The 22,159-nt window shown below is 38.8% G+C and overlaps 2 protein-coding genes across 7 annotated transcripts in view; one reads left to right on the top strand and one right to left on the bottom strand.

Annotated features, from left to right (window-relative positions):
- Positions 1 to 10,950, top strand: part of ttc7a (tetratricopeptide repeat domain 7A) — a 43,798-nt gene extending 32,848 nt beyond the window's left edge. For 5 of the 6 annotated variants that reach the window (XM_077495179.1, XM_077495178.1, XM_077495181.1 and 2 more), the window contains 2 exons: positions 712 to 914; positions 9,504 to 10,950. In XM_077495179.1, coding sequence (XP_077351305.1) covers positions 712 to 914; positions 9,504 to 9,722 — 422 coding nt within the window. In that variant the 3' untranslated portion in view covers positions 9,723 to 10,950. Of the gene's footprint in view, positions 1 to 711; positions 915 to 2,339; positions 2,466 to 9,503 lie in introns of all 6 variants that reach the window. The other variant, XR_013278392.1, reaches the window with a different exon arrangement.
- A 6,159-nt stretch (positions 10,951 to 17,109) lies between these two features.
- On the bottom strand, positions 17,110 to 21,661 carry stpg4 (sperm-tail PG-rich repeat containing 4). Its single transcript, XM_077496097.1, has 6 exons — positions 21,590 to 21,661; positions 21,067 to 21,321; positions 19,872 to 19,936; positions 19,647 to 19,692; positions 18,659 to 18,763; positions 17,110 to 17,220 (listed from the first exon to the last, which is right to left on the bottom strand). Exons 1-6 carry the CDS (start codon positions 21,659 to 21,661, stop codon positions 17,110 to 17,112), a joined length of 654 nt encoding a protein of 217 aa, XP_077352223.1.
- Positions 21,662 to 22,159: the final 498 nt, after the last annotated feature.

Below are 22,159 nucleotides of genomic sequence, written 5' to 3'. Positions count from 1 at the left end.
CATATTTCTATTAATTTAACATTTTTTCCACTTGTGTTATATGAAAACTTACATATAAAATTTGTGATTAATTGTGAGTTAACTATTGAAGTCATGCATTTAATTACGATTAGAAATGTTAAACGCCTGACACCCCTAGTAAATAGACATAATCTCTATTTTTCCCAAAATGAAGCAACTGCAGGAACAATAATGGTAATTTTTTTATGATAAGTGCTTGCTTTCAGTGCATCTTTACTTAAGGTAGGAAAAAGAACAACAGAACACCCGCCACTGCACAGATGAGTTCACGCAGCATTCAAGAGCAAAGAAGCGTGCATCATATTTGCACAACACGTTTCACCTCAGTTCTCCCTCAACCACATGTGCTGTATGTTTTGAGGTGAAGAGTTCATTGCTTGGCGGTTGGTGCAGGGTCATGGAAGGATCATATAATAATCCATATCTGACATCTCATTGGACAGAATTGAACTTTGGCACATGACTTATTTCATTTTTGTATTGACTTGCACAGATGTTACCGTCTGGGGGTTAACCTCACTGTCCCAGAGGCAGGCAGCTTTATGTGATGTGATGCCCTTATTTAGGCAACGGTTCCATAAATTCCCAGGCACTGGAGTGGATTATGTAATGTTATGTTATGTGTAATTTAGCTCCACATTGTTTATATTTTAACACGCTGCAATGAGGCTTGTGTGTCTATATGTGCAGGGGAACTGTTCATGGAGGATGGGCGACTAAAAGAGGCCCAGTTTTGCATCGGCGAGGCTAGCTCACTCTTCCCCAACTCACACTCGGTCTTGCTGCAGAGGGGTCATCTCGCCGAACTCCGGGGTCAACTGGAGGAAGCGAAAAATCTCTACGACGAAGCCCTGGCCATACACCCGACTGGCGAAGGCATACTCGTGCACATGGTGAGCAATGACAAGAGCTAGATGTGATGATGCAACATTAAATGAGTTCATAAGTATTGTGTTCTTTTTCGATATACACAAATAAACACATACATGAATGGGTGAATACAAAATCCTCCCTGCTACGTACGTTCTAATGGGTCGTTCCTTAACCTGGACCATGCAAAAACTTCACTTTTGTTATTTTGTCAGTGTTTTGGGTCGTCGTCTTGCTACATGATGAAGAAAGCAAATTGGTTGCATATTTCTTGAAATTGGCAGACAAAATGTTTCTGATGACTCCTGAGCTCATTTAAAGTTGCTGCTTTCATTTGTTGCTGCTACACCATTATATCCACTGAAATTCACAGATGAGCTTGTATTTTTGGGCTCATGAGGAAATTTTCTCTCATAAAGATTTAGCCTTCCATCATCGTGGTTAAAAAAAAAATTTAAAAAAACATCACCCGTTTCTCATTAGTCCATAAAAAGTCCTAGAATTTTTTTCTTTTTAGGCTTTCCTGCATACTTTTAGAAGGGGGAAATTCCTGCCTGGCCTTCCTTTTTTCTTGCTAATGAGTCATCTTTTGTTTATCCTCTGCCTTTTCCATTAAGTCTTTTGAGAAAACAAAATGTAGATTGTGATACCTTCACTCCTGCCCTCTGGTGTAGTTACTGATGTCATTAACAGTTGCGTTAGTGTCTCTGTTGTTCTGTCATCCACTGATGTTGTTTTTCTAACAAATAGTTTCATTGGCTATTGACAATATTTTTGCAATTACTAATTAGAGCTCTCTGATTATCACGTTTGTTACATCTCAAACTAGTACAAAAATCTTCATAGGCAAACCCCAAATTTGAAAATCATTCAGATTCACTTTGATTTAGGCCTCACAATATCCTACACTGACATTTTCCCTCAACCATATTATTTTACATTATTTAAAAATGTGCGTTTGTGCAGCTTGTGTAACATGAAAGGGAAAATCAGGCTTCTGAAAAAATTATGAAATTCCACAATTAGGCCAGTAGTGGTGTGCTGCATAATGAGATGTTGCATAACAATATGACCAAAAAAAAGAAAGACGAATGGGCTGTTTTTAACCGCACACACCGTCCACTCTCCCCTTCTCACAGTATTTATTCCCCACAGATTTGCATTCGGCATGTACAGGACAAAAAGGGATATTCATCTTTAAAAACAAATTTGATAATAGAGATGATAATAATTTGTTTGTCCGACCATCTGGTGATTCCCTCACTCTGATCATGAATAATGAGTTGATCTGACATCTTTACAGTGAAAATTCTGCTTCATTTGCTCCAATTCACTGTCACGATATGTTTTAGATGCAAGCATGTTAAACAAGTAACAAGGGGCTTGGCAGGGGTGGGACTACAATATGCAGATTGGGATCATTTTCCAATCCCAGATGCTATGTTTAGGTCTTAACAAGTGTCCAGGGAAATACGGACATCTGGTCATTCCATGACTGACAGATGAGATGCAAGCGAAGGCGGCCAAAGAGTGAAGCCATGTCTTGGCTACCCCGAACGAGTCGACACTTTAAGGTTTGCTGACGGGTGATCTGTGGGGTCTGTGTGGGTTGGTGTAATGCACTTTTTTTTTGTCTAGTGTACAATAATGTCATTTTCAATGAATCTGTTCGTTTTGTGTAGTACTCCTACTCAGACCGAATGTGGGTCATATTAGTCATATTACCACACTAACATGGTGATTATTTTAATGCTTAAAAAGCTTCAAAACTTACGGAAGTGTATTTCATTCACTTGGGGGAAAAACATCTGTTTTTCTGACTATTTCTTTTTTTCCAGTTTTCTGAATATTCTGTTTTACTGAATATTTTATTTTTGTCATAAAAAAAATCTGAAAAACAAGAAAAAAGAAATATTCTGAAAAACGAGAAAAAATTAAATTAAAAGAAGTAAGATTAAAAAAAATACTCAGAAAATCAGGGAAAAAATACTCAGAAAATCAGGAAAAAAATACTCAGAAAACAGGGAAAATATATATATAAAAAAAAAAAGAAAATAGGAAAATATATATACATATATATATTCGCTCTTGTTTTTATTAAAAACAGAAGCCGGTGCTTTTCAGATTTTTTATTTTAGTTTTTTTTAACCTCTCAACTCGAAGCGACTTGTTGCAGACTCGCTGATGATGGACAATTTCCCGCAAGCAATACATTCCCGTAGAAATTGTTGGCTTACTAAAATCATGCTGCTCGATTGACATTTGTATACCTACATGCTCCATAAAACGATATGCCTATCTTACGTTAGAATGATATTATACAGTAAGAAAGCATAAAACATTACCAATACTGCGTGTGTTACTAATTACGGTACATGCTTTACCTTAACTGAGCCAGTAAGTCATATAGTTATGACTATAAGGTATGTAGGTATGCGGGAAAAGTGTCCGCCATTAGCGAGTCAGCAACAAGTCACTCGGAGTTCAGAGGTAAAATAAAATAAAATAATCCCTGGCTTTTCAGAATATTTTTTGTCCCTGTTTTGAATGTGTCCGCCTGTTTTTCTGAATAATTTTGTTTCTGTTTTTCTGAGTAATTTTTCTGCCTTTTTTTTTATGTATCTTTTTTTTTCTTGTTTTTTTTAATTTTTTTTAATGACAGAAGAAATATTCAGTAAAATAAAAAAAAAATCCAGAAAAACAGAAAATTTAAAAAAAAAAAAGTTCCCCCCAAAATTAGTTTTTTTTTCAAATGAATGCAATATACTTCTGTAAAAACAAGCAGCAGAAAAAAATTAATAAACAGCTAAATTTTATTCAAAGAGTGACAATCTCTTTCCTTTCTGTTTTTCTCTCTCATCCAAACACACTTCCACTCCATAAAAATCCTTTCCCTCCCACTCCCCAACGGTCTCTTTCCCCGTCTGCCTTCCAAATGATCCACGGATTAACCACTGCCCCTGTGAACTTTGAACTCTCTCAGCTATACTGCCGAAGGAACTGGCAAGGGATGTTCCTGAAATCCAAAGACTCGTGCCCACTCGACACATTCACCCACACACGCATGCCAGTTGTCACCATAGTTACCATAGATGTGTTGGCTGATACCTCTTTAACTTAAGCACGGGCTTTCTTGTGACCACATAAGGCTAGTGTGTTTGCTCTGATTGCACACTTTGATGCGTGTGCGTGCGCATGTGAACGTGGAAGTGCATTTGTGTAGTCGCGTCTCTTCCATATTTGGCCTGTGCTAAAGCCAATCCCCAGAGGTGAAACATTGAAACAAAGCCAGCTGGCAGTGTCCCACTCTGTAACTCTCACAGGGCAGATGTGCTCTTTGTGAATGTGTGTGTGTGTGTGTGGATTTAGTCGTCGCATGTTGTCGTGGGCACTAATAAAACAAAAGAGCTACTACAATGAATCCCTTCATATTTTGGATTAGATCCTAGACATCCGAATGGATGAGTGTGCTGAACGGATGCATCCTTGCTTTTTGGCTGCTAAGTGGGACAGCGTGTGGGACATTTCACTTGGAGATCTTCCCATGTTTCTGGCTTGCATCAGCCTGCAAGAATACAAGCCGCAGTGGCAGGTTTTCTCAGCGGCTCAGGCTCCCTGCATGTATTTTTATACTGTATGTGCCGCTGACACTTTATGTGCCAATGGCCCATTTATTCGGCTCTGCCTTGAGGGGAATTCTGATTATTCGTGGTTGATGTTCTTGAGCTATTAGGCAACAAAAGTACATTCTGTTCTGTGCTTTCCTTGAATGCCATCCATATTTTTCCACCTCTGGGTTATTAGGGACAGAAAGAAAATAAGATACATAATGTTGCTTTCGCAATGAAGCTAACATGATTTGTGGGTAGTGGAATTTGAGTTTTTTTGTATTTTCCTTTTCATCTTCATTCACTGCCAGTCATTATAGAAAATTTTTACATTTCCAATACTCACGTGATATTACATTCAATAATTATATATAAACCGAATCTACCAAATAACAGAATAGACTCCCTACTTTTTGTCCCGTCCCGTTCTTTTATAATTGACAGCAGAAAAATGTAGGTTTGCCAAAATACAGCCATTTCTCCCATGGACTCTGAAACTGTGTTTATTTCCTATAAAATGGGGCAATGATGTCATCTACCGGTGGTTGGGCATCAGTAAAGTTGTTTCCAAGTTTGATATTTACAGTGGAGCATGCTCAGATTCGCCCCCATTTAGCACCGCTCTAAAAAATACAATTGACAAGTATACTTGTCAAAGGCAGTGAATGAGTTAAGCAAAATCATTGTAGGTTTTGGGTGGACAAATTCTTTCCAACAAATTATAGAGCTGGGACCTATACTGAGGTACTGTAATTGAATTTTAGCTAAAAAAAAAAAAAAAAAAGAAAAAAGAAAAAAATAGAAAAGGCTTTCTGAAATTTCAAGTCAGTGAATCTGATGGATTTTGTTGAATTTTCTGACCACCCCTGACTTTCACTATAGGAGCTAATGGTGTACACACCACGGAAGAGGCGGGACGTGATTTTGCACATCAGTTTGGTTCCGGTTCGGTTTGCGAGGTGGCTGCGTCAAAATACTTGTGCTTCCGACTTTGTGCCCCTCGGTTGCGCGTTCGCAACCCGGACCGGAACCAAACTGATGTGCAAAATAACGTCCCGCCTCTTCCGTGGCATATACCCCATTAGATGCATTTTACCTCGAATATATGTCATTTTTATCAAACGCATCAGAAGACCTCTCATAAAGAAGAATGACTATGCAGCATTTTGAAGTACTTTAATACAGATGCTTTTAATTTCAGTGAGCTCTTGATTGTTTTACCATTTTGAACAGGAATGAGGCAATTGTTATACCCAATTATGAGATATCTAACTGGGCTCCCTTGAGAAGTCAGATTTTAATCAAGCAAGGTGTATTTCCAGTGTCTGGACAGAAGGTTATTACAAATTGAGGGCCTTACGTGCAAAAAGGTTGTTTTCAAAGATCAGATATCACTGTTGGTTTGCTCTCAACAAACATATCAAAATATATGATGATTGTGTACACTTACTAGAAATGTTTTCCCTTGATTATCTTCAGTGTTAGCATTTTTTTTTAAATGGTGTTTAATTCCTTCAAATATGATAAATCCATGTGGGAAAAGAAACAGATTTCTATTTTGTTGGGCATCATCCATCTCACACCTTCCTCTTTATAAGAAATGGATATGAGAGGAAAGATTTTTTGATTGATTGACCAATTAAAGTTTATTTCGAACGTGCAGTCATCAAACAAGAACCGAAAAATCTCAAACAAAACAAAAATCTACAATATAAATGGTCAAGTTCTGGTGTGGATGAGGACCAATAGCAGAGAAGCGCACGAAACTAGGCAGGGAAGTAGTTAAAAAAATAACAAAAGGAAACAAGGTACTTGGCTATATATAACAATACTGATGAGGCAACGAGAGACACCTGGATAAGACACAAGTGGCTGAGGGAGCTGATTGGATAGCACAAGTGACCATGTTGACAAGTACAAGTGGACATGATACAACTTGACGAGACAGATAAATGACAACAGGGACACAAGGAAAAATTCCATCCCTCCATTTTCTTAACCTAGAGACTCTAGTCTCAGACTAGTGGCCGAAGTCTGGACTCGATCTTGCGTCCTCAGCACTGGGAGGCGGACATGCTAACCAGTCAACCACCGTGCCGCCCACAAGCAAAACATTACAACTAAAATCTAAATAAAACCAAAATCAACAAACCTCGGCACTATATCTCAAATGAAAACAACATATGCTGCTAGTCTGAAAAGCAGTAGGAAGAGGCAAACTTTTATCATTCAACATTCAAAGTAATAAGCCTAAAATAATTGCAGATGAAATTCTAACACTGTAAAGAACAAGCACAAAAATAATAGAGAAATAAATGACAAGAAACATTCTATAGATATTTTAAAATGTTAAGTTACTTTTCAACCTCGCTTAGGAGGCATGACCACACGTTTCTGCTGTGATCAGACGATGACTCACATCACTGGTCAGTTGCTGGTATTTTTGGATCGATGAGGGTGTGGCTGTGAGGGAAAAAAAAGTGTTTGGCTGCTGTGTGTGCATGCGCCTGGTTAGTTTAAGAGTTTTAGTTCAAGTCCTTACAGCAAGAGCCCACGGACGAGTAAAATAACGCAAATATTCAATTAGCATGCTTTTATTCATTCGTGTCCACACCTTGTTGACGTCTGTAGAATGTTGTAATGGTATAGCCTAACCCTACAACTCGTACTGGTATGGAATGAAGCTGACCCACTCCCAACATCCTCCACATTTCATTTCCATGTGTGCATAGTGGCACCTGCTCTGAGTCAACCACACACGCTCTACTTTGCTTCCTCTCCAACAGAAGCACAATCATACACATGCATGCAAAATCTCAAGGATGGGCACTTGTGCTCATTGAATTATTTTTTTCCCCCCCAATTATCAAATGCTCCCATCTTTCGCTCCTCTCTCTGCGCTTGGGGGTGGTTGTCAGCTGATTGGATCATGCGAATCCATTATTTATAACACTTCTTGCCATTTTATGGGATTGCCTAGCAACCCGGGAAATATATTCTATTGAGTAAGCCTTCTGATAAGCAAAGAGGAGGCAGTGGAAGAGATTCAGAGAGAAAAAAAAATGAACCAGGGGCACAAACACTCGGGCTGTGGTCTTTGTTTCTATGTACGGCTCATGCACTTGTTTGGCAGTCGTCTGCCCTTTTCATTATTCACGTTTAGCTAACTTTAGCTATTCCTTGTTTGCCACGTGCACATGCTCAACTCCGCCCTCTCTCCCCTTCCACTATGGATTTCCTTTCACTTGTTTCTCCACTCTGATTAAGTATAGTCGTACTTGACCGTGAATGTTTGTTGTTTCATATTTTTGTGTTTGTGAAGTAGAAAATAGCTAATTTTTCTAGTTTCCATGGATGAGACAGAAGGCTAGCTCGAACAGTCAGTTATGAAGCAGGGGAATGGCAATGGTAAGGATCTGAACCACAAACCTAAATGGGATTGTTTAACAACTGGGTCAGACCAAGTCCCAAACGACAAGTCTTGTGGGGGTTTTCCAGTCTAAAGTGGTTATTACCTTCTGAAAAGGATTCAATAAGATGGACAACCAGCGAAGTGACAGGTGTCTCGTGGGTGCCCAAGCGAGCAAAGATGATCTGGGAAATCTTCTACAGTGTCCAGTTGTTATTGCTGCCAATTATGTTTTTGACAGCTCGTCTTCCAATTTGCAAGTTTAAAAAGGACTCATCTGTCTGATGTTGTTGCTGTGATAAAATGAAATGTCCGGACAACAAAGTGACTTCATACATCTGTGCGAGTCCCAGAGTCTGAAAATAAGATGGTTGTGGAAGAGACTGGAGGTTAGCATTGAATTGCTAACTTCACAATATAAAGATTTCAACATCACGACCCTTGACTTCAGAAAGTGACCCAGTCAATGTGGTATAGCAGCCAAAAGTTTTCTCGATTAAGTTTGCTAAACATTCGTTCATCCACGGCCTTGAATATTTCTAAAGGTCCTTCCCTGTCAATATGATTGGCATCCATAATATTCATTATTCAGTATTTAGTTGTCTGTATTCATCAAGAGCTGTAGAAGACATTGATTGATTCGTTGATTTCTCCTGGGAACTGATCTATACTTGTGTACCCAGATTGCTTTTTTAAATATGTCCAAATAGGTTTCGATTTTTTTTTTCACTTTAATAAATAAATTTCTTGGGTTGTCTTTGTGAGATATTAAAATTGGATTGATGACCCGAAACATTTCAGTGTGATAAATGTAGGTACGGGCAAATACTTTTTCACTGCCTGTTTCAAAGTTTGGATCTCAGTAACTGAATGCATTCTGTCAAACCAGATGGATTACTATTAGTCTGTGTATGTAAAGTGCAACTATACGGAAAGTTCGACACCTACTCGGGGCACAAATTTCGCATTTTAAACTAATTTATAGTAATAAGAACGAATTTCTTCAATAATTTATTCCATGGCAAAATGCTACTAGGTATGTCAGTTTGTAGAATTTTGTTTTCTTTTTATTCCCTCCAAGAACAGAAATCTGCTGAATTATGTGTATTATTGGCAGCATTTCCAAATATAATGTGAAAGAGGAACTGAAAGACAATGCTAAAGCTAAAACTCAGCGTGGCTCACTTTATTTTTCATTTGCGATTTAATGAGACACAAAGCTGCGCCAGATCGTCGCAATCGGCTGAAAAACTGGAAACAGTTTTTCCTCTCAGTAGCAGCAAGGAAAAGAGCAACTGAAGGTAGACACAGTGAGTGTGCACGCTCTCATTGAAAGTTTCATCTGAGCTCCGAGACAGTTACGTGCAATTCATCCCAATTAGTCTGGAGCTTGTGAGCAGAGGCTGCATAACAATTCATCTGTCTGTCTGTGTGTGTGTAACACGTTAAAGGGCAGTGATTATGTTTTGGCTATATGTTTTGTGTCTCCCAACCTGGGGTTGTTGGTTCAATCCGGCCCTTCATGTACCTTGTAGATGGAAAACTGCTATACAAGTGAAAGACCACTGATATCATTTTTCCAATGATTTGTGCAGGGTCGGCTGCTGGTGAAGACAGGGCGCGCAAACCTCGGGGAGAAGGTCCTGCGCGATGCAGTTCAGGTCCACAGCACGTCCCATAAAGCGTGGAGTGGACTGGGAGAGGCGCTGCAGTCTCTGGGATCCACTCAGGCCCCCGACTGCTTTCTGACTGCTCTGGAGCTGGAAGCGTCCTGTCCCATCCGACCTTTCACCATCATCCCCAGGGAGCTATGAGGAGCCTGCACTGGATTGTAGGTTTGGGTCAAACAGATTGGACACTGGTTCAAACCTAGTCATATGGTTGTGGCTCAGGGTTGTTGAGATTGTTAGACCAAAGCATAAGAGATAGGCGCCATGTGTATTCTAGGAGTGTCAAAATTAGTGTGTTAATTTTAAGTTAATTTAAAGTTCCTTTAACACCACTATTTTTTTTAAACGCCCGATTAATGGCCACCCCTTACTTGGAAAGCCTGTACAGGGGGAATTCCAGTCGCAATGTAGCAGACACGTCCATGTCAAAATTTGCAGTAGTAAATTTAATAATAATCCATATATTTGTGGGGACTGGGGTCAAGTCGTATTTTACAATTTCAAAAACGTGCAGAATTTCACAAGTGACTTCATGTTAAAGATTAGATAGCTCTTAATATGAAAAGAAAAATGCACTGAGATGTCACCGTCTTACAAATTGAATTATGCCATCTAGTGGCAGAAAAATGACAACACAAATCTCACACTCGTTTTTTACAGTACAGTATCTCTTATTTATTTGAACTCAATGTTATGAATTATGAAATTACTGTATTGACTAAAAGATGCTGACATATTTCTATTGATTTAATTTAACATTTTTTTTCACTTTTATGTTAAGAGTATTAAGACTATTTTCATTACTCTTATGAATATAAAAAATATATATTTTATTGTACATTTAGAACCGATATACAATTTGTGATTAATCACGAGTTAACTATTGAAGTCATGTGTTTAATTACGATTCACCTGAGATCCCTAGTTTATTCGTGATCCCTAAATATTTATTTGACTTTACAGTAAATGTACGTGAAGAAGGTTTTGCTTTCAGTTAGTTTGGATTTTAAATTAATTTACCCAAAAGAATGAACAGGGATTATATTAATTCTAGGAACTCGCTATTTGAGCTCATACATGCACTACATGTGGTGGCAGAATGTGTGATGTGGTTGTGTACTTATTGTACATACAGTAGATATCAATTTTGTATAGGTTGGCTGGCACGACAGCACCTCACCTTCGTCTTTATTTTAGTCTCTAATGTACTGATGTTTATGTTGATTGATGTATCTTTCATACGTGCACACATTCATCCTCATATTTTTCAGCAGGCCCATACAGTTATCAACACGTCATTAAAGCATGTGTACTGTACATATATGTGCAATTTATGTATGTTTGTGTGAAATAAAGGGCACATTTTTGGTTAGAGTTGCCCGACATTGAGATTTGTCATTATTAACTCATTCACTCCCAAAAAAACGTTTTTATACGTTGTTGTTGTTGTTGTTGTTGTTGTTGTTGTTTTTTTTTTAATGCTTGAGCATACAGAAGGCTTTGATGCAGCTTCAGACCTGAAAAGGTTGCTTAAAGCAATGGTAGTTATTACAAAAAACGACCAGCAGGTGGCAACAGAGTATAAGAGAGCAGCACGGGCCATGTTGCAACAAGCTCTTTTTCCCAGTGTTCTCAACAGGTTTGTGAATAATGATGAAACATTAGCTATATTCTAATGCTAATTGCTGCAAAACAAAAACAGATAAAAAAAAATATATAAACCTTTTTTCTGATGAAAGAAGAGACTAATCTTTCTTTTGGTAGGTTCCATATTTTTATAGCAATAGAACACAATATCCTGTGGGCATTGCAAAATCAGTCAAAAAACAATAAAACAGTGAAAACGCCTAGGAGTGAATGAGTTAATTACGTCGGGGTCACCAATTATGGAGATGTGGTAAATGGTAAGTAATATCTCCTTCAGAATCTACTTTTTTTTTCTTTTTCTTTTTTTTTTTACGGAGGGCTTCACATCCCATCTTAATCCTCCCCATTATAAATAATAACAGCTTTTAAAATCACTGCCGGATGCTGCGCCTTCACCTGCCTTGTCAGTTGTGACTAATGGGCATCACTTCCCCTCCGAGTGTCTAACCGCATTAATGTGAACACTGGGACTTGCCTACTGGCTTATGTAACACTGCCAGCACACTTTTCTGCCTCTGAACGTCCCCCACCTCCCTCTCTCGCCACTCTCCAGGCTAGCCTGATGTGATGTGGCTTGGTTGCCTAGCAACCACCCCCTTGTTTGAGTTACTGGGGAAAGCGGAGAGATATCTGGTCCTCTTAACAACACGCTCACACGCGCACATACAAACGGCAAGAATGTGATGTGTGTTGTGATTTTACAGGCTTGTCGGTGTGTGTTTGATTTGATTGCCCGCTGTTAGCGCGTGAGGAACGATGCAGCAATCGATGGCTGTCGATTGATTGTCCGAAGGGCAGAATTTCCTAAAACTATTATCTTCCCTTTGTGTTATGACCTTAAAAAAAAAAAAAAACATAACCACCCACACTCTACCAGCAAAAAAACAAAAAACAAAAAAACTCAGTTATCAGTACTTCTGATGATGCAACCTTTATCGATCACTATCACTTCTTTTCCTGCTGTCTGCAAAAAATCTATTTTTACTTTTTCCTTCATCGCTCGCCAGCCAGCTCTCCCTTGTTTCCAGCCTTCCTCTCATTAGCACTGCGTGACACCCACACTGGGGCTTTGGGAGATGAACAGTCCATCCCTGTGGGTAAAGGAGTGAAATATTACAAGTTGTGCGCACGCATGCACGGACATGGACATGCAGGCGCACACACAGTGACACAGAGAGCATGCACGTATTATAGTGGGTATGCGCGCACACACTTTCTTGACAGCCCTTGTAAAAGGAGACAGATTAATGGAGGAAGCAGCCCACTGTTAAGCCGCTCAGAATGACAACGGGCAAATGCAGCTATTCAAGCTCTCACACACAGAGAAGTGCAGAACTTATGTACCACTACACCTGAGTTCAATGATCAGAGCATATCTAATCATCTATATTGCTTGGATGGCAGCATATGTGGCTCCAAAAACTGTATGTTCCTTTTGTGTCTGACGACTGAAATTTATACTGATAACGTTCTTGATGTCCAGAGGGCACAACGTCCATGATTTCCAAAAGCAATTTGAAATGTGGACTCATCAGACCACAGCACGCTTTTCCACTTTGTGTCAGTCCATCTCAGATGAGCTATACATAAAAAAAGATGTTTTTTATTTTGTTATGAATAGAACACTTTTCATTATTGTAATTAATTTCTTGGAAATGCAATAGTGTGGCATCAATATTTCAACAATGCAGATGTTCTGGCTTTCGACGCTTTCCAGAAATCTGTGTGCATATGGACATGGGATGCATAATACAACCACATTTGTATTAAATATGATTATTTGACCTGAATGTTTTTAATGTCCCTTGACAGTCACTGTTATAAGACTAATGTGTAATTTTACAAATGGTAAAATTAGCCCTGTTAATTACTGAATCAAACTATCAAAGATGAAAAGGAAAGTACTCATTGTAATTGTAGGAATAATTGTAAATATAAGTTATCATGCATTTGCTGTTTGCAATGAAGAATGCTTTGCTCTGCTCCACACTCACATTCACATAGTGTATCTATATGTTATCTTAACAGAAGATGACTCAAGAAGCACAAGAACATCTAAAGTAGCAGAATGGTTAGAGCCAGTCTGCTGAGGCCACCTGTTTTCTTTAAAAGAAATGATTCCAAACTTACACCACACACCGCCATTCTCAGCAATCTTCCACTCATATGCACACACACATAGACAAACAAGTACACTGTGTTCCAACTATGTTTTGCATTTGCATTATTAGGGTTGGAACACCTATTTAACTAGGGGTGTGAAAACCAAATAAAAAGAGAGTGAGGAGGGGATTTTTTTTCAGAGAGTGCAATAGTAAATTGTATAAGTCAGTTCCTCTCCTCTCTCCTTGCGAGCTTTGAACTGAGTGTCTTCTCTACTTTTTGTTGTGTTTAATAAATGTCAAACAGGTAAACCTGACAGTAATTAAAATGATACTTCATCTGTACTATAGATAGCAACCATTATCTGAGATTGTCAGAACCAGTCCAGGGTGTACTCCAAACCAAAATCAGATGGAACGCGCGCCAGCTCATCTGTGAAGCAAATGAGGATAAACGTGATAGAAAATGGATGGATGGATGCCCACCATTATTGGCGTGTTTTCATATTGTGTGCCTTTGTTGGCAAAGTTTGTGAATGCTACTGTGTCACCTCCTCCACGGTGTCAGTTTATTTTAGGAATTTTCTTCCATTTCCCTCATGTCACGAAAATGCTTCATAACACCAAATGTCGCCCTCCTATGATTTGTGTAATGTGGGGCTTTCCCATTAGCTCATCTTAATTATGGGATACCTCAGGGCTCATTCCTTGGGACGGTCTTGTTTAGCGTAGTTTCCTTCTGGTTCACTTATTTAGCGCAGCAGTGGACACTTAATTTTTTGACGGGGCCATGTGAGAAATAGAAACAGTAGTCAGAGGGTGACACTAACATGCTAACTCATTTGTGTTAAATTAGAATTTGCCTTTTTATAAAGCAGTATTTGATTTAATAAGGTTGCATACCCCTGGTAAAGACATAAAAACTGGTGGGGGAAAAAATTTTGTTCTGTTACATTAAAATGTCATACATACATATAGGCTATTCGCCTTGCAAATGCATCTTTATGGAGGAAAATCAAAATGCGGTGATGTCCGTGGGCTTCAGATTGCAGACACTCATTAACTGCAATGATTTCAAATTCAATTTGTTTAGCTTTGTATGTATATTGATGATGCCCAGTTTTAGCTATGTTTCCAAATGTGCTCAACATAGATCATTATTTCCTTATTGGAAAGGACACTTCAGATCATGTACAGTAGTATATGAAGTAACTCAACACTCGTGACCGTCAGTAGCCAGTAGCCACACTGGCTTAAATAACAATTGACTGCAATAAAAGTCGGGGCCACATTGTGACGTGTATGTGATCTGGTATTCAGGTCACTGTTTTGTCTATGTGGATGTTTTGCTAACCCTTATGGATAGCATGGGCATATGTGGGTAGCCAAAAGGAAACCCTAAGCCATTTGTTATGTCCAAAGATTTAGAGTCATTGGTGTGTTCAATGATGACTCGATTTTCACTCAGTTCAGTCATTGCAGGGCTACTTCTACTGCTATAAAAAGAAAGCACACTTTGAAACATGTGTTTTATTTAATGTGCCACCATTGTTTATAGGTGAAACAGGATAGATAGATAGATAGATAGATAGATAGATAGATAGATAGATAGATAGATAGATAGATAGATAGATAGATAGATAGATAGATAGATAGATAGATAGATAGATAGATAGATAGATAGATAGATAGATAGATAGATAGATAGATAGATAGATAGATATTACTGCACTCGTATTTATGTACAGAATGTGACTACCAAAATGTGTACCATATGTAATATACCTTAAACTGAATGCCAGCCAATTCATTTAAAAACAATATTCGTACTTGTCAAGTACAGTACATATGTCTATGAATAAGAAGCAAGCTTGATTGACAGTGTAGAAGCAGGTGGGTGGCCGCTCCTACAAAAGATGGAGGGTGTTAAGTTGTCACTATGAAGCATATGTCAGAGATCAGCAGTGGACTGCCGAGATGACTCAGATAAGAAGGCAGGAAAGGCTCCAAAGGTTGCAAGAGGCAGATTACCGAGGGCTTGGCCTACACGGGAAGAATGGCTGCTCATGGTTCACAAGCACAATGACACGCATGCCCCGTCCTCATTTCAGTCTTCCTCTTACGTGTTCACAAATGTGAAACACAGTGGTCGGGATTCAAATGCCAGCGTAGACATGGACGTGCTAATGTGCCGCACTGCTTGTGTGACAGGCAGCCATCCCAAATAAAACACTTTGGTGATACCACTGTGTCACATCCTCATGTTAAGTCTTCTCGTAGCGGTCATGATTCCGCCTTAAACTCCAACGACATTTGTCTTACTATTGATGACAAAGAACATATGCCTACTAGTACATGGGCAGTAAGCTAGTCTAGCTAACAAGCTAATGAAGTCTAACTAGCTAACATACCTGTAGCTAGGCAAAGCAGTGCACTAGTTGACATCTGCCCACTATATAGTACATGGAAAGTTGTAAGATGTGAAGATGAACAGTTTACACTGAATCTTGTTATCATACTTCAGATCATTCATTAATTAACTGAGACACACTACACACTCGCACCCGTCGACGGCAAAGCGCAACCGAGGGGCACAAAGGTGGAGGAGCAAATATTGGTCATAGCGATTCATAAAAGACACACATTAAAAGGAAATGTAACTGTTAAATTCCTTTATACAGGGAGTTCTCGAGTTACGTTGTACGCGACCTACGTCGTTTCAACTTTACAGGGCCCGTGCCTCGTCCATAGCACCTTCTTTTTCGTTAATTTCCCACAATAATTTTAAAGTTATTTGAAGTTGTGTTGTTACTTCCAGCAATGGGCATCCTCAAGCAGGTCGGCTCGCCATCAGGCGCGTCACATTTCCATGTTTAAGTCGCCATTAGCTCCGCTCTGCATCCGTCAGGAATGAATGTCCGTGCGGAAACACGAAATATTGTTTCTGGCTTTTCCGGGTCCCGCAAATGTTTTTTTTTTTTCGTTCTTATTGGTATCCACATCTAATCGATAATAGGACTGACTTGACTTGATTGTAGATTATAGATTGACTGTAGCGATGAAATTTGGTGGAAATTTATTGTATATTATAGTATCTGAAAAAGCATGTAGTCCCACATCTATGAATTTAAAAAAAAAAGAGCATGTTCTTCATATTCAGACCATTATTACTCCCTGTTGCCCAGTAATGAAAGTCACTATTACCTCCTACCATCCCCACATTCTTTATTTCCCAATATTATCGGCTGTGTTGGGTTTGCAGAGAGAAAGGAGGGTATGCAGAGTAGGTAGCGATAAGAATAGCTGTTTTATTGTGTGCCACTGCCTTGGCTCATAATACTGAATGTGTTATCTGAGGGAGCAGCATGCCACACTAAGCTATGTGCATGTGACGCATGGCTGAGCAGCATTCCTCCTTCTGAGTGCATCGCAGGGCAGAGATAGTAGGAAGGCATAGCTGCCCGACTGCCAACAACAGCGAGGAAGAGAGAGAAGTGAGAGCAGCGCATAGGAGACATGAAGGGTGAGAGCAACACCGGGAACATGTAGTTAAGTGGAATAAAGTACCCTTTGTCGCAGATAAGATCGTTCTGCTTTCCTGGATGCCATCGCTAAAGTGATTTCAAAGGCAGCTTATTATGCTCTTGGCAGACCAGAAAATCCATGTAGATAAACATTAGTCCAAGTATTGTAAGACTGCAGGTTTGATAAATTCAGTTTACATTTATTACTGGTTGAAGACAGCAAACTGGCATGGGATAACGTTTAAGTAACTTGTTAGACTAAGGAGTGCCACGGAAGAGGAAGCTGAATGGCGGATCCACTGTCGTCTTCATGCTCAGGTGGTCACCTGACTTCCAGTGAGGTTCGTATGTGCCTGGCCCTGGCGTCCCCTGGATTGGATAACAGCAACATTCACACAAGCAATGATACCCAATGTCTCATCATTGCGCTTTTTTTTTTTTTTTTTACCCCAACCTTCACTAATTTATCCACTGAATAATATTAATGTACAGAGATGAAATCAAAGGTCATTTTTGTTATATTATGATTTTATTTTATTGTATTTTAAAATGGGAAGTCAACCCAAAAAAAATTATTTTTGTTTTGGCAATAATATGTTCCATGCAGTCCCGCTGGTCTAAATATGGTATTCTGGTTAATATTGTGTTAGTGGAATAGGAGTTATGAAGCAAAATCCAGCCGTTTTTATCCATCTCGGGGCGGCCATTTTGCAACTTGCTGACCGACCAATCACAGCTCACCTGTTTTCTGATCTGTGATTGGTTGCTACCTGAGCAACATTGATGTCATCTTCAGTCTACAGCAAGTGGCAAAATGGCCGCTCCCTGAGATGAGTAAAAATGGCTGGATTTTCCTTCATAACTTATTCCACAAATGTAATATTAATCAGAATTTCATGTTTAGACTACTGAGTTCACATATAACATACTATTGTCAAGAAATGTTTAAGGTTGAATTACACTTTAATTTTATTTATTATTTATTTATTTTTGTTAACTTTAATAAATAACCTTGTCACAGCCATGCACATACTGTTCATGGTTTATTGCTAATGTTCACACACGCTTAATAAGAACAAATATTAAGCAAAAGGTGTAACAGGTGTGAATTTGTGGAATAATTTTGGTAATGACTTGAAAAGATGCAAGTCAATTGTTGAGTTTAAAAAAATGTTTAAAAGTAAAGTTCAAGAGCATTATTTAAATCAGACATGAGCTAGTCCAATTGCAGAAATGGAATTCCTTTATTCGATGTACCATTATGAGTGTAATGAAAATTGTATATGCGAGTATGAGGATGTATTATTATTGTGTACGCCTAACAACTTCATGCACATACGCTACTGACAAATGTACGTATGTTAAAGTGAAATTGTCTACACGAGCAGGATTACACATTTTCTTTTATTGTAATGTATTAATTTACTGTATTAATAATGAAATAAGTTAAAAGATACAAATAATAAGGGGTAGGACTAGATAAGTTTTTAACTTCTTCCTACTCCTTTGGACATGTAAACCATCACTATTACAACGATTGCTATGAGTTTTTCTTCTTCTTTCTTGAATTTTTTATTTACTGTTTGTTTATGTTTATATGTTATGTTTATATGTTCGATAAACAAACTAAAAACTTTTTTCATATTCTTAGACGTGTGCATTCTGTCATATAGTGCTGCTACTAATACTCCGTTATCTAATCCCTTTAAAACTTTGCATTTCAGTGAACCAGCTCTTCAAATAAAACAACTATACAGTTATATTCAGGAAGTCGCCAGGAAGTAATTAAGTATAAATATTTACTTACTGAGTTTACACTGTGAAGTCGTGGTAATTTGGATTTGAAACAAGAAGTGACACCATTTGCAGGTTTGCTTGAAAGATTGTACACACCCGGAGCAGGGCCTTCCTTCTGAGGCAATCACACAAAATGTTTTGCTTATTAGTTTTTTTTTTATAAACTAAACCATATTTCCATTAATATTTTCATATTCTTAACTATTACGTTTTTGCTGGACCGATCCAAAATACATGGCGAGGTGTTACAGATGGCACAAGTGTCCATCTGACGCATATCGCACAAATGTCATGGAGATTGAAGAGTCGAAAGTGCAGAGACACAAGCTTTGGCGTGATAACACCATTGGTAAAGAACAGTGACAGTCAGTGCTGACCAAGACACCAGTCCCACTTTGTGGATGTTGCCAAGTCTCTTTCTCCCCCTGGTTAAGAAGGCTTATGTTGTACAATAGCGTATTTGTACTTTTTCACATTTTTGTTCCAATAATCAACAAGATGACAATGCTGTTATCCGATGTGTGCACCATTCAACTGTTGAGTACATTTGCCGCAGGATTTGTGTAATGAGCTTAACCTTTGACAATTAACATGTCTCGGAGTCACCGTGACACCACTAACAGTAGAAAACTGCTCCCAACTTTGCAGTAATAACACCCTCGGGATTTCTTTGCGCCTTTCCTTCTGTGTCAACACTTGGCAGCTGCCAACAGGTCTCAAATATCCATCAGCTACCAGCATGGAGACACGGCTAAGGCCGCAACGCTCTGCAATATGAGCCTATGCTGACCCTCACGCACCTTCAAATGGGGGATCGGTTTTCTTTGGCTCTTGGGGTTGTCATAAGCCGCTCATGTGCGACATATACCAGAAACACATTACGGCAGAGCACAACTTGTAATCAAAACCTATTGAAAATGGTTTGTAACAAAGGCTTTTTGTAGGAGCTGGAAAGACTGAGTGGTCTGAATAAGGAATCTTGGCGATCAGATACTTACAGGTGGAAAGGTGATCCTTTGCACGCTTGACCTGAACATAGCATGCCTGCAGAAGAAGACAATGAAAGATGGAGCTGTCGAAAAAGAAAAAATATGTGATGGACAAAAAGTAAAGAGAAAACGAAAGAACGCAGTGGGGATTGCCCTTTCACCTTTGAAAAGGAAATGAGAGCGGGAAGGAGAAGTTAGGAGAAAAAAAAAACAGATTCAAGTTTGTATGCTTACTTGCAGGGCATCTTCTCCACCGGTTTCACTGTCACATTGTAATCGCATGGTGAAGTGTTAATGTCCTACAAAATGGCAACACAATAAAGTAAATACCTATACCAATGTTACAATAGCAATTATGATACCAAAAGCTTTTTTTTTAGTGCGTTTTTAGCTGATTTCAAGGCTGCAAATCAGTGATGGTCAACCGGCGGCCCACGGGCTGCAGTGTGTAATAAGTGACCACAAGATGTCGCTCTATAACAGAATGTAGCCAAATCGCATAATTCCGAAGCACGCAAACAACGGTGGCTCAGAGGGACCACCCTTCACAAGCCTATCACCAATTCTTATACGCGTGATCGAACAAGCATCTCGGCGAGCAACTCGGCGACTTGGCAGCCGGTGTGAAGACCTATGATAAAAATAAATAAATAAATTAATTAATTTTTTTTTAAAAAGTAGAGTGATGTGATAGAACACGTTTTTTTTTTGGCACATTATTGAAAACAGTAGTGGGTTTTTAAATTTAATTAATTATTAGTTCGCCACTAGATGGCGCTAAATATTACACACTGTCAGTTTTAAAAATGAATAAATAAAATAAAAAAATATATCTTTTTACTTTTACAAACACTAAAAAAATCTTCCAAATATGCTGATACTTTCATTATGTTTTCCATAAAATAGACCCAAATAATAAATACAGATGAGAATCTGTGAATTTTCGAATAATACGAGTGCCGGGCAAGACGCAAGTATGCAGCAGGGGTGTGCTATAGTTTTAAGTTGCAATATCACCATTCACCACTAGAAGGCAGGCCTGACTTGTTTTACTTACATCAGGTCTTATGCTGCCTTCATGTGCTATTGTAATTATGGCAACTACCACATGTCGAGTCGAAAATTGCACGTGAACACCCCCTCATGTCGTATTTTCCACTGGACAACTGGGAACTTATTTTGTTCCCCGAGTTTCTGAGTTGAGGGCAGTTGAAGCAGAAGGATTCATGAATATCCAGAAATATTAAAACTTGTAAGGGCGTTAACATCCGCTAGCAGGTTGTGTTAGAATCTACACAATTACGTAGCATACACAATTCAATGTCCTGTTCTTTACAACTTATTATTTGCCTTAATTGTTCGGTTTTACGAGCAAAGAGTACATCAGCTACTATGTGTATTTTTTTTTTTTAGCTATAAAGTACCCAACCTTGTCCCTAATTCCCAGAGTGACAATATCTGAGCGTGGACATGTTTTGAAAGAGGAGGATGCCTGGTGCATCAGCACTTCCTGGGTGGAGTCAGGAAAGTCATATGCTCCAGGTAGCAACATGCTCCCTGTTTGCAACCCCATAGGCTGACGGTTGCGGTCAGTGCTTTTAAAGCCGTAGGTCTTCTTCACAGGGTTCAGGTCAGCTTCCTCGATGAAGTCTCGGATGTGATACAGGCCTGGTGTTGGAGGGTCCTAAACAATACCGGTACATGTGAAAAATTCTGTTTTGAAAATAAGTGAAACTATAGGCTGTCACTCAATCAGTGATGTATTAAAGATTTGATTCAAAGTACATAATATTGTTAAATTGTCTTATTATTATAAGTTTATTTGTTACTACAACATTGTTTGTCAGGTAAAGAAACAATTGTCTTCGCTGTGGTAACTTTGCTATGGCAACTGTAAAGAAATGCAAAAACATGACTGCATATTTGAAATCACATACTAATGAGAACTTTACCTTATCTGCTCTGTTACTACCACTTGCAGACATCTTGTTTTTCCATGAGGCGTCATGCTGCGCTGTACTCATTTCAGCGCTGTTCACTATCTGGCTGACCGGAAATCCAGTGACACCTTAGCACCTTTTAAAACTGTGAGTGTTACTATAGCAGCGAGTCCACGCCAAATCAATTTTTCAACAAGCTGGCTCACTTGGTGGAGAGATAAATTTAGACCTAACGGGGGGCAAGTTTGACTGGGGAAGACACAATTGCAGGCAGGTGGACAATTTTTTTTTTTTAAAATACATACTGTGATGTTTCACAGGTACATTTGGAAAAATATTAGTACATACTTTTTTTTTTTAAGTTTATGGATATTGTCCACCACAGAACAGAAACATTTACAAGTATGAATATAAATGAGCAAGTACGAGTATTTTTATGTTAAAGTAACACTGGTTTAGAGATATGTATCACAATAATGCACTGTACTGTGATTGCAGTCACCCCCAATACAAGTTTAAGTACAGTAAAAAAAGTTTGTTTTTTGCTGTTACTTTGGCAATACCACACAATTGGGTCACAAC

This window comes from Festucalex cinctus, chromosome 14 (genome assembly GCF_051991245.1).
Source record: "Festucalex cinctus isolate MCC-2025b chromosome 14, RoL_Fcin_1.0, whole genome shotgun sequence".
Classification (NCBI taxonomy): Eukaryota; Metazoa; Chordata; class Actinopteri; order Syngnathiformes; family Syngnathidae; genus Festucalex; species Festucalex cinctus.
The sequence above is the reverse complement of the archived record's forward strand: the minus strand, read 5'-3'. Positions and strand labels throughout refer to the sequence as shown.